The sequence below is a fragment of the Scyliorhinus torazame genome, chromosome 13, assembly GCF_047496885.1.
Source record: "Scyliorhinus torazame isolate Kashiwa2021f chromosome 13, sScyTor2.1, whole genome shotgun sequence".
Taxonomy (NCBI): domain Eukaryota; kingdom Metazoa; phylum Chordata; class Chondrichthyes; order Carcharhiniformes; family Scyliorhinidae; genus Scyliorhinus; species Scyliorhinus torazame.
In genome coordinates, this window is record NC_092719.1 from 19596095 (window position 1) to 19609304 (window position 13210).

Genomic DNA, 13210 nt, shown 5'->3' on the forward strand with positions numbered 1-13210 from the left:
GATGGCTGCATGGCAGTGGCACTGTGCACGCCACTTACTTGTGTCCACTGGTGTTGTACCAGCAGTAGTGGAGGCATGAACTGCCCACCCAATTGGGTCAATTGAGGCTCCTTAAGTAGCCAATTACTGACCACTGGTATTTTGCCAGCAGCGAGGACTGCCCACACTGTGGCGAGGCTGCTGGGTGAGATCAACGATCTTTTTGCGGGTTGAGGATATTCTCTGTTCATCTGGCACCCGTCCCGGCTTCCTGAACCCAGTCCTCCACCCCCCTTGCTAGGGTCTGCAAGACTAGCACTGGCAGAAAACCCCAACTTACCTTGTAACCCAGCTCCATTGACGATCATCATTGGAAACCACCTGTAGTCCCAGCACTGCATCCACTGACACTGCTGGGGCTCAAGCATTGGTGGTTACCTGATTGGCCGGCAGCTCCCAGATTGGGGTGAAATTCTTGCCCTAAGTCAATTAGCAGGCTGACAGCCAAGTGCTGGTGGGCTCACTCCTGACAGGAGGTGTGGGACCACTGCCTCCACTTAAAGTTCGGTCAGAAGGTACATTGTTCAACAGTATGCTTCAAACTTCATGGAACAACATGCTTACTGGGCCAATAGGAATGTTTCTACTTCCCACACTGACTGTTGTTAAGGCCATTGAGTGTAAACTAATAAGGAAGATGATAAAAGCTGGAATTTCTCTGGTCCATTATGCTCCCCTATTCACTGAGCCTTCAGGGATCTTCTCAATATCTTCTGTGTCTTGCTGTAACCTCTTTTTTGCTTGTTTTTGTTTCTGAAACAAGATTGTGGAGGTGCTCTTGAAGGCAAGCTGCACTTTTCTATTTATCATTCCTGGGCTGAACCATGGGGGTGGCCATTGCCACAGGGGGCCCTCGATGGATCATAGAGTGGCCATAAAGGAGGGCCACACCTTCCCAACCACAGCCCACCACCTCCGTCCCTAAAGAACCCAATGGGATACTGCAGTGTTTACTTGGTCATCTCCCCACACAGGCAGTAGGCAGAGGCTCCTCCCTGACACCGGTAAATGCCAGAGTGGGCAGGAAATTAGCCGGTTAATTGGATACTCACCTCCGGTTGGCAGACAGCCATGCACAAAGCTCCCTCCATTGAGAGTATATTGTTGTGGTGGGAAGACATTGGGCTCACTTCCCAACACCACCATTTCACAAGGCTTCCTGTTTCCCAACCAATCTCCAGAGGGATGGTAAAATCCCATCCATATACTCACCCCACACACACACGGGCACGCACTCACACACGCGCATTCACACACGCGCATTCACACGCACGCACACACACACACACACACAGACACACATAGGCATACACACAAAAATGCATACATACTACAACCTTATCTTTGATTGGCCACATTGTAATGGGAGTTGCCCTATCGGATTATTCTAGGAATCCCTGTAGTTATCACCCATAAATGCATATTTCCCTTTTATGGAGCTCATTAATTTTTATGGCCCTGTACCCTGCTCAAAATCTTCCTGGTTTCTTACTTTTCAAACTTTTATATGTGCTGAAATTAATGCAAATTGAATGAATTATGCACCAGTGCCTGTGTTTGTTTACATTGAGTTTGTCAAGTTTCATTAAGCTGAAAATGAATGATTCTACCCAATGATAATGCAGACTGCTTGAAGCAATTCAATTGTGAACAATTGGCATGTATCCAAACCTTTGTTTTGTTAATTACCATTCTAGTTAAAACGGTGTTGATTAAAAGTGATAGACACCCAGCCACAAATATCTTAAACAAGCGGCTGTTTAGAAATAATGCGACTAATTCTATCCCTAAAGGCCTTTATTATCTATCCATCTCCTACATTGGCAGTAATTTTCTGGCTTTGTGATTCAATTTTCCCTCCCTCAGCGCAATCCCGCCCATGTGTTTCCCGGCGGCGTGGAGTGGCTTCAATGGGAAATCCCATTGACAAGCGGCGGGAAGATAGAATCCCTCCGCCGAGAAACATGTGGCTCGGGGACTGGACAATCCAGCCCCTTGTCTTTTTCATCCGCATCCTCTCTATGTTCAAATCAAAATCTCATTGCACCTTTACCTGTTCTAATTTACCTTTTCCCAATATCTCAAGTCACATGAGTACCTTCTCATCCAGTCTTCTCTTTCTCCTGCAATCTCTCTCTCTCCAGCAGTCCCTGGAAATAAGGAAAGTACTTGCCACAGAGCCCGTGGAGTCTTTTAATGTGGGAAGGCTGTTACACCACTGTTAATACATGGTTCTGGCTGACTAGGAAGCACTGCTGCTCCTACCTGCCTGCCATAGGTGTATCAAAAGGATTTACAGGTTGTTAATTAACCTGTTTGGCCATCTTATCAATACACCTTCCGTGGTCATCAAGTCCTGGAGGTGGGACTTGAACCTAGACCTTCTGGTTCAGAGGTAGGGGTGATATCAAGTGCAGCACAAAACCTCCTGCAGCTCCTGCAATCTACAGGAATCTGAAACCCAAATATAGTACTAGTTCCTCTTTGGATTTATCTCATCTTCTCAATTTTGAAGTGATGGTCAACACTAGTTTCATGAGGCCATAAAGAAGTCCACACCGAGTAGTTCAAAAAAACTTGGTTTATTTACAATAACTATTATATACATCACCCGGTAGATCCCAACTGGGTCTTCCTTGCCAGTGCCTAACTGGCCAGCCTTATATATCATACAACTATACATTGTTTAGTGGTCCCCCGCCCCCTTAATGGGGGAGCTCGTATTCTGCAAGATTCACGGGGAAGTTCACTGTTCCCACCCTGGAAGGTATTTGCGGATTATAACAACTATGAGCATGGCACTCAATTGAGGTTTCTGCATTAAAATCCAAATGACAAGTTATGACAAATTACTTACAATATACATTCTGCCCAACAGGGCCATGCTGGGGTTTAAGCTCCACGCGATTCTGCTCTCAACCTTCTTCATCTAATCCCATCAACATCTCCTTCTATTATTGTCTCCGTCATGTGTTTATCTAACTTTCCTTTAAATGCAATTGTACTTTTGCCAAGTGATGGAAGGTGTTGCCACAGTGCTATCAAGCAGCACTTACTCAGCAATAACCTGCTCATCGACGTTCAGTTTGGGTTCTGCCAGGGCCACTCGGTTCCAGGCCTCATTAGAGCCTTGGTCCAAACATGGACAAAAGGGCAGAATTTCAGAGGTGAGGTGAGAGTGAATGTCACTGGCATCAAGATGGGATTTGATCGAGTGTGATCTCAGGCAAAACTGAAGTCAGAGGGAACCAGGGGGAAAACCCTTACTGGTTGGAGTCATTCCTAGCTCAAGGGAAGATGGCTGCGTCCATCAGAGGCTGAACATCTCAGTCCAAGGATCTCACGGCAGGAGTTCCTCAATGTAGCATCCTCGGCCCAGATATCTTCAGCTTTGCAGACCTCAGCACGACTGCTATTGTTGCTGCTTCATGCTAATGTTTTTAATGAGTAGATTATGCAGGTGTTGTTTGGAGTTACATTGTCCAAATTTGGCATCCTGACATTACATCAGCCAGTTAGTCTGTGTGACATCAGGGTAGTGTCAAATCAACTTGTTCCAGTGTATTCACGGGACGCACATACATGCGCCATATCCTCAGAGAAGGAACATGTGGGCTAGGCATGTGGCAGCCAAAAGCGCTGTCTACTTTCAATAAACTCAGGTGGGTCTTCATAGTGCCACTAGCAGCGCTGAGAAAATATATTTTGCATCCCCGGTACAGTAGCTGTTTCTCAAAGACTTTTCTTTTCCTTCTTATCTTTCAGGGTCTTCCAGGGAAGCCTGGCATCAAAGGTTATAAAGTAAGTTAATTTAAGCCACCTTTCCTTTTGTTTTTTCATTCCTTACCTTCTATCACATTCCAACATGGGTTGCAGTAGTGTCATGGTAATGTTATTGAAATAGCAATCCAGAAGCCTGAACTAATAATTGCGAGATATTGTTCAAATCCCACTCTGGCAGTCTGAAAATTAGAATTCAGATTTTCTTTTAAACTGGTGTCAGTGAAAGTGGCCATGAAGCAGTTGGATTGTTGTTTAAAAAAGAAACTGGTTCCTAGGAAAACTATGCATTCTTTATCCAGTCCGCCTTGCCCCAGTCTCACAGGCCAAGTGGCTGGCTCCCACCTATCCCCTGAAGTAGTCCAGCAAGCCACTCAGTTGGATCAAGTAATTACAAGCACTTACACCACAAAGGCTGCAGCAACCAAGAAGGTACACCACCACCTCCTCAAGGGTAACTTGGGATGGGCAATAAAAGGTTGGTTAAGCCAGTGTTATCTACACTAAATGAGGAAAGTGTTTTAATATGTGTCCAACCAGCAAGGTTATGAGAGATAGCTGATGCCATAAATTAATGTTCCTGCTAGATATTTCAGGAGTTGGCAATGGCATTGGAACGTCAAAGGAGGCTGGAGATCTGTTCTTCAATCTTGGCTGGGGGTGGGAGGGACTCTTCCTTATTCTGCTTTCAGGCAGAACAGGGGAAAAGTTAACATGTTGGAGAAGAAAGGGTGGCTATGGGAGATGATCAGATTTCCCACAATTGGCTGACGGGTAGTCACAGGCACAAGGTGGGGGAGGGAACGGGGGATACTGAGGGTGGATGAGGAGCTCTCACTTTCTTTGAAAGAATTTGGTGAAGTTATGATGGGAAAGGACACATACTTTCTGGAGCCCTTGTTTCTCTGAGCAAGTGCTCAGCTTAGTGGAAATCTAAGATGGCAGGCAGAACAAAACTCCTAAATTATTTTGGTTGATTTTATTGGCCTACTTTGTGCCTTTTTCTTGTATTCCTAACTCTTGCTCACTGCCTGTATTTGAATAACCAATTCATGATTTTCATTGCTGCTCGCGACTTCTTCATGGTACACCACTTACTGAGCTCGGATTCATTTTGTTTTATGAATATGAAAGTTGGACAACCAAGGCACAAAATTTGTATATCAATGAACAAACATGGATGTGAAATATTATTATAGATACTCACATGGATGTGGGTGCACACTGTGGTCATTAGCTGATTGGCCTACTCAGTTCTGGGCCCAAAGTTTAAGCTGTACAGGACTCTCAAGTTCATATGCTATCATGTTCGAACTGAAAGATCAGTAACATTGGTGTTGATGAATGGAAATATTGATTATCAGCTTTACCTGTTTTTGTAATGTCATCAACTCCTGAATTAAATTTGTCATGTCTCAGGGTTGGATGTTTTTCATACGAACTCGGAGCTGGAGTAGTCCATTCGGCCCCTGACCATCCTCTGGCATTCAATAAGATCATGGCTAATCTGATTGTGACCTCAGTTCATCTTTCCTATCTGCTCCCTGTAACCTTTGACTCCCTTGTCAGTGAATCATTTATCGAACTCAGCTTTAAAGATATTCACTGACTCTACCTCCCACTGTTCTCCAGGGATGAGAACTCCACAGATCAACCACCCTCTGAGAGAGAGAAGTCTTTTCATCTCCACCTTTAATGGAAGACCTCTTACTTTTAAACTGTGTCCCCAGTTCTAGTCAGTCCCATGAAGGAAACATCTTCCCAGCCAACTTCCTCGGGATCAATGTTTCAATAAGATCACCTCTTATTCTTCTAAACTCTAATGGGTACAGGTCCAACCTGTCCAACCTTTCCTCATAAGATAACCAATTCATCTCAAGAATTAGTTGAGTGAACCTTCTCTGAACTGCTTCAATGCAATTGTATCCTTTCTTAAGCAGCGACACCAAAACTGTACACAGCACTGCAGATGTGGTCTCACCGACAACTGTCGCAGAACTTCACTACTTTTATATGCTATTCCCTTGCAATAAACAACAACATTCTATTTGCTTTCTTAATCACTTGTTGTTTCTGCAACTAACGTTTTATGATTCACGTAGTACAACACTCAGATCCCTCTGTACCACAGAGTTCTGCAACCTCTCTCCATTTAAATAATGTGCTGTTTTTTATTCTTCCCACCAAAGTGGATAAGTTCGCATTTTCCCACATTATATCCCATCTGCCAAATGTTGACCCATTCACTTAACCTGTCTATATTCCATTGCAGATTCCATACGTCTTCTTCACAACTTACTCTCCCACCTATCTTTATGCCAATCAGTAAATTTAGCAAGCATATATTATGCCCCTTCATCCAAGTTGTTGATGTAAATTGTAAATAGTTGAGGCCCCCCACTGTTTACAACTTGGCAACTGGAAAATTACCCATTTATCCCTACTCACTGCTTCCTTTAGCTAATCATTATTCAGTCCATGCTGATTTGTTACCCACTACACGATGAGCTCTTATTTTGTGTGTCACTTTATCAAGTGTCTTTTTGAAATCCAAGATTCCCACATCTACAGACTCCCCTTTATTCACGTTACTTGTTACTTTCCCAAAGAACTCTAATAAGTTAGTCAAATGTGATTTCTCTTTCACAATATCATGCTGACTCTGCCTGATTATATCCTAAGTGCCCTGCTATAATCTCCTTAATAATATCTAGCATTATTCCTGCAACAGATGTTTTGCTAATTAATTAGTTCCCTCCTCCTTTTCACTTCTAGATGTACATGTATTTCTGGGATGCATTTGTGTCTTCTACAGCGAAGACAGAAACAAAAATATCAACACTCCACCATTTCCTTATTTTACATAATTAATTTCTAGACTTATTCTCCAGAGGACCAACGCTCATTACTATTACGTTTTTCTTTTTTAAATACTTGTGGAAACTCTGGGTATCTGTTTTTATATTTCTAGCTATCTTTCTCTCAATCTCTATTTTCTGTTTTTTTTAGTCTTTCTTTGCTGTTTATTAAACTCTATCCACTTTTCTGACCTACCACTAATCCTCGCACAACTGTACACTTTTTCTTTCAATTTGACATTATTCTTAACTTCCTTAGTTAGCCACACGCAGTGCATCCTTCTCATTGTGTTTGTTTTTCATTGTAATGTATCTTTGCTGAGAGCTATGAAATATCTCCTTAAATGCCTACCACTGCATCTCTACTGCCCTACCCTTTAACCTAATTTCCCAGTTCAATTTAGTCTGCACTGTCTTCATACCCTTGTATTTGTCTGTATTAGTTTGAAACACAAGAATTAGATTTACACTTTTCATCGTCAAACTGAATACAAAATTTAATAATTTTATGATTACTGCTACCTCGAGGCTCATTCACTATGAGTTAATTCTATCTCATTGCACATTAGCAGGTCGAACATTGCTTGATCGCTGTTTGGCTCTAGAATGTGCTGCTCTAAGAAATTGTCAAAAATACATTCAATGAACTCATCGTCCAGATTACATTTGCTAATCTGATTCGTCCAATCGACATGTAGATTAAAATCACCCATGATTATTGTGATACGTTGTTTACAAGCATCCATTATTTCTTCTTATACATACAGCTGTCCTAGAGTATTAGAGTACAGTTATTGTGAGGGGAGTTATAAACTATCTAACCAGTTAATTATTTCCTTTGCTATTTGCGGTGTCTACTCAAACTGATTCTACATCTTGATTTTTAAAACTAAGGGCATTTCTCAGTATTATACTAATGTCATCCTTAATTTCCTTTTCCTACCTCCCTATTCTTCTGAAATGTAAACTGCCCTTGACTGTTCAGGTCACAGCCTTGGTCACCTTGCAGCCATATCTCTGTCATGGCTTTCAGGTCATACATATTTATTCCTAGTTGTGCTGGCAATTCATGCAATTTGTTACGAATACTATGCATATTCAGATACAGAGCCTTTAGTTCTATCTTTTCACTATTTTTGCAAACTCTGGCCTTATCTACTGGTGCACTCTTCAATTTATTATTATTTAAGCATAATAGATAAATGATTGTTGTTTATTGCAGGGTGACATTGGACTAGGAGCCCAAGGACCAAGGGGACGCCGAGGCATTCTTGGGCGAAGGGTGAGATATGGAAATTCTTCCATTTAAAACCTTTTTCTTCCCACTCTCTCTTTCGCCCTCTCACTCTATATCTTTCTTCTTTTTTTCCATCATCCCTTTCCCCCTCTATCCATTCCTTCTTTCTTCTCTCTTTCGCCATCTGTCTTCAATTTGTGACTAGCCGTCTTTCTTTCTTCCTCTCTCTTTCTTTCCCTCCCCTATATATTTATTTCTCTCTACAACTGTCCCTCTCCCTCTCTATATATACATGTTTCTCTCTTGTCCACCATTTTATTTTTACTTCTCCACTCCATCTCCACCTCTTTCTTTATCTTTCTCTCTGATTCTCTCTCTCTATCTTTCAATGGTACCCCGTTCTCTCTACCCATTCCTCTAGGGGTTGGTTAGCTCAGTTGGCTGGACGGCTAGTTCATGATGTAGAATGATGCCAACAGTGTGGATTCAATTCCTGTACTGGCTGAGGTTATTCATGAAGGCTCAACCTTGCCCCACACCTGAGGTGTGGTGGCCCTCAAATCAAATCACCACCAGTTATTCTCTCTCAAAAGGAAAAACAACCTCTGGGACTGTGGCATCAATAACGTATCTGTCTCTCTATCTATATATCTATCTTTAATTTCCTCTTTCAATTTTTCTCTCCCTCTCTCTCAATCAATATTTCTCTATCTATCTCTCTCTCTTTCTATTTCCCTCTCTCTCTCTGTGATATGGGAGGCTGTCACCCCCTATAGTGTATTTTAACTGTGGACAGTAATCTTAAAACATGGATAATAAATCATAACTAGGGTTACAGCCCATATTATGTAATATTATTATGTGATATTTTCAGCTGCTTTGAAGAGCATGGCAGAAATCCTGCTCCTGATAGAAATAGTATTCCATTCTTGAAGTAACTTTCTGGTTTTAAACCTATTTTAGTATTCAAATATTTCTAGTCTGAGATTGAATGAAACGGAATGATTTTTATGGTGGTCAAGGAGGAGTCCGGAAAGAAGAGTCATAAGTGGTTTAGTTTCAACTCTTGTTTTAGGAAAAGTATGTAAAAGCCCCAGTCCAGGTCCAGCCAGGACTATTCTGGGGCGCGATTCTCCGCTCCCGCGACTAAATGCCCACGCCGTCGTGAACGCTCGACCGATTCAGGGCCCGAAAATGGGCTAGGATCGGGGCCGCGAGAAACCCGGGGGGGGTCGTGTCGCTAAAGCAGCATCGTCAGCGCGCGCCTGCCATTGGCGCCGCATAAAAGCGGCGCCGTGCCATCTGCCGCCTAACTGGCATCAACCGCGCATGTGTGGTTGCCGTCCTCCCCGAGGCCGCCCCGCAAGAAGATGTCGGATGGATCTTGCGGGGCGCGGAGGAAAGGAGGTCCTCCTTCAGAGAGGCCGGCCCGCCGATCGGTTGGCACCGATCGCGGGCCAGACCCCTTTTGAGTGCAACCCTGGTGAAAGAACCCCCCTCGCCAACCAACAGGCCGCCCCCCCCCCCCAGCGTTCCCGCGCTGTTCCCTCTGGCAGCGACCAGGTGTGGATGGCGCCGGTGGGAAGCCGTCGTTTTGGGCAGGCCGCTCGGCCTATCCGGGCCTGAGAATAGCGGGTGTAGTGGAGAATTGCCGTTTTGGGTGTCCCGGGTGATTCTCCGTCCTGCGCCGCGCAGAACTCGACGGGGCCGTTCTCGCCGCTTGGGTGCATCGCGGGAGGGCGTCAGACCGGCATCGCGGGGAAAAATGGCGCACCAGGCGATTCTCCAAACCGGCGCGGAAGCGGAGAATCACGCCCCTGGTACCTGGTTCCTGTGGCTGCGGGGCTGGGTAGCGTTTCAGGTATCGCCATTTTCATGATGACTGTCTGTTTCTAAGATGACCTGATGGTGACTGACCCCTGGCAACATCGCCATCGGAAACTTTGGATGCCTGGGTCTCCAACTCAAAATCCGAGTTCGCCACCTCTCACATCTCGGTGTCGGGCCTCCAGGGGGCGACACCCCCAGGCTCCCATGTGCCAGCCTGATGTGGTTCGAAGACGGTTTCTCTGGTAGGTTGTGCCCAACACTGTCCCCCTGCTCCTGAGGTGATCAAAGCCCTTTCGCACTGTCCGTTCCCAATCGTTTACTTGGTCCAGTCTGTTCTACTACAGTGCCTGGAATCTAACGGTTCTATCCCCGAAGTTTCAGACCTACACCGCATCCTCCGGTCGGAGCCTTCTGGCCAGTGCCCACCAGGCCTTGCCTCTGCAAATCCTGACTGGTTGCACTCTCCCACCAATATCGGGGAACTTGAGGCTAAGACGGATCCAGCAATAGTTCAGCTGGTGCTATGCCGGTCGTGGCATGTGACGTGGTCCAGTAACTAAATAAAAATCGTGTCAATCTCATTTCCATGGATCCTGTGCTCTGTTTCTTCATTCCTCTCTTGAAGCTCTGCACCGCTCACTCGGCCAACCCATTCGAAGAAGGGTGGTATGGGGCTGCCCAGATGTTTCTCACCCCGTTGCCTTCATAAAGTGTGCAAGCTCATCAATGGTGAATGGGGTGCCATTGTCCGTAACTAGCAACTTCAGAATGCCGTTGGGGCTAAAGGAGAGTTGTAGCTTCTCCACGGTGGCCATCGATGTGGTGGATTACATCCAATGGATATCCAGCCACTTGGAGTGGCCGTCTACCATTAGTAAAAACATGGAATCTTGGAAAAGCACTGCAAAACCGGTGTACGGGTGCACCCAAATCTTGCCCGACCATTCCCATGGGTGCAGTGGTGCGGCTGGCAGAAGCTTTTGATGTTCCTATTGGGCCAGTCGTTCAATCGTGCCATCCAGGCCTGGTCACCACATTTAGCTTCTGGCCAGCATCTTTAGTTTTGACACCCCTTGTAGAGGGTTCCATCTTTGCGACTCCACTACTGGGCCGATATCTGGGGTTTGAGTATCTGTGTGTGTCTCCCTCCAGCTGGCACTGAAACTTCAGAGGCCAGGGAATGCCGCACTGGGACACCTCCGCGGGAGAGAGCACTGAATCAAGCCTGCCGTTTATTCCTAACCGGAAGCCTGAGGCTTATATCGCACAGGTATCCAGACCCCCACCAATGCCCAGGTGATTCTCTCTCTTGCCGGTGGTACAACACCCACCCGGTTCCTACTTCGCTGGAGTAGCTTTCCCAAGAGAGAGAATAGGACACTGCTGTTTATTACCTAACCAGCAGCCTGTCCTGAGTGAACGGGTTCAAATCGTTCAAGATGACCCCAGATTCTCGACCCCGAAATTAAGGTGAGGAATATCTTAACAATGACTTGGTCAGAGATCGCTGGTGAGAGATTGAAGAATTTAAACGACTCCAATTATCAGCAAATCGAGGTTTATTGCAAAACCCAGGTCAAAATCATCAAACAGAAGAAATTATAATAAAATCTTAAGCGCTAATTCAAACTATGTCTATTCAGGAAGTACTATAACGGACACAACGTAAAATCTCATTGTTACACAATTTTAGCAATGGCACAAAACACAAATCAAGCCCCCTGCCCCAAAGCCTCAACCACTATCAAAGTCAAGGGAGTTTCGCACGCTGCTGCAGGGTACTTACAGTCCAAGGCTGCGGGAGGTCAAGTCGAAGGTGGAGAGGTCAAGCCAACAGACCCTCAATCGAAACACAGCCCCTTTTATATTGTTTTACCTGGGTTTTTCCTGTGTTCGGCCAGCCCCTTTTGCATTGAATTGGTAAGGTTTAAAGTTCCCGCTGGTCCCGCCCCCTTTGAGCCGGTCAGACCTGTCGACTTCCGGGTTTTCCTCGCATTTGCATTGTATCGGTCCAAGTTTAATGTTCCCGCTGGTCCTGCCCCCTTTGAGCCGGGCATACCGGTCGACTTCCAGGTTCTCCTCGTAGGTCCGCTCCTTCCAGCCAGGCAGACCTGTCCCGATTTGAATTTGGCGCCGACTCCGCCCCCTCTGACCAGTGAGTTCCTGCCGGTGGCTTCTGTCAAGATTGGAGTACCTCCCCCAGGTCTGCCTCCAACTTGGTTTTTTCTACCGTTTATCTTCAAGGGGCTTTTCCAGCGCAATATACTAAGCCCAGATACCTCCCCCAGGTCTGCCTCCAACTTGGTTTTTTCTACCGTTTATCTTCAAGGGGCTTTTCCAGCGCAATATACTAAGCCCAGACAGTCTGCCTTTTGGGATAACAAGGTTAAGCTCTCTTGTGAAGATTTTCAAAGTCTTCCATCTGCTCCGGAGATCGCTGCTATTCTCACCTCGCTATGTTGATGGGGTGTTGATTGGATTCTGCTCTGGTGGAGGCAAAGTCATTTACATCTGCATGGGGCTATGACCATCCCATTCTCCTGCTTGCAGGCAGGCCCCTTTGTATTACCATGCCCCTTTGTCTGTGTTTTAATCTTATCTAGTTGTCTGGCTCCTTCTTCCTTGTAGCTCCGGGGGGGGGGGGGGGGGGGGGGGGGGGGGTTGTAAGTATCCATACACCTACCCAGCTCAGCAGGCCAAGCCTGCTGGAAAATTTGGTTATGTTCCAGTCTCTGGATTTTACTCTTGAACAGTCCAAAAAGGGCCGAATTGCCCGAAAACCTTACACCCTGAGTGCCTGTTGTGCAGGTCCTGGAGTACGGCCTGTCGACCCTGGCTTAGGTCCATGACACGAGCCCCCCGCCGGAGGTTTACGTCCTCCACACTGTGCTCCTGTCAAAGGCCTGTACTTCTTTGGGTAGCTTCCCCAGACAATGTGGTGTGTTTTCACCAATACTGTGTCCTTTTGCATCCAGTCGCGAATCTGAGTGGTGGTGACTGGCAAGGTGTCCATAAAGTTTAGTGTTGAGACGACCTTGTCAGCTCTTGCTGGGGATGGGGTTGTGCTGGTAATGGGAGCTGGCTCAGCGCATCGTATGCCGCTAGCAATAAGGCCCAGTGCTGTATCCGGGCAGAGGCTATTTGCGGGATCGCCTTGTCCTCTTTAAAAAGCCCTAACAAAGGCTTGTGGTCTGTCACAAAGGTGAATCTCAGTCCTTATACATATTCTTCACCACAAAGACGATGGCCACCCTTCTTTATCAGTTTGGGTGTAATTGCGTTCAGCCGCAGCCAAAGTCCATGATGCGTATGCTATTGGACTTTCCCATCCTTCCTCCATCTGTGGAATAATACTGCCCTGATGCTGTAAGGCGAGGCGTCGCACATCACCAAAAGGGACTTGAAAGGATCCTAATGGGTCAACAACCCCGACAATGTTAGCTGCAGCTTTACCCTGGCAAAGGCT

At 45.8% G+C, this 13210-nt stretch overlaps 1 protein-coding gene across 1 annotated transcript in view; it reads left to right on the forward strand.

Moving 5' to 3' along the window:
* The window catches only part of col7a1l (collagen type VII alpha 1-like), a 435910-nt gene that overhangs the window by 338711 nt on the left and 83989 nt on the right, over window positions 1–13210 (forward strand). The window contains exons 79-80 of the mRNA XM_072470919.1: window positions 3805–3840; window positions 7900–7959. Coding sequence (XP_072327020.1) covers window positions 3805–3840; window positions 7900–7959 — 96 coding nt within the window. The remainder of the gene's footprint in view (window positions 1–3804; window positions 3841–7899; window positions 7960–13210) is intronic.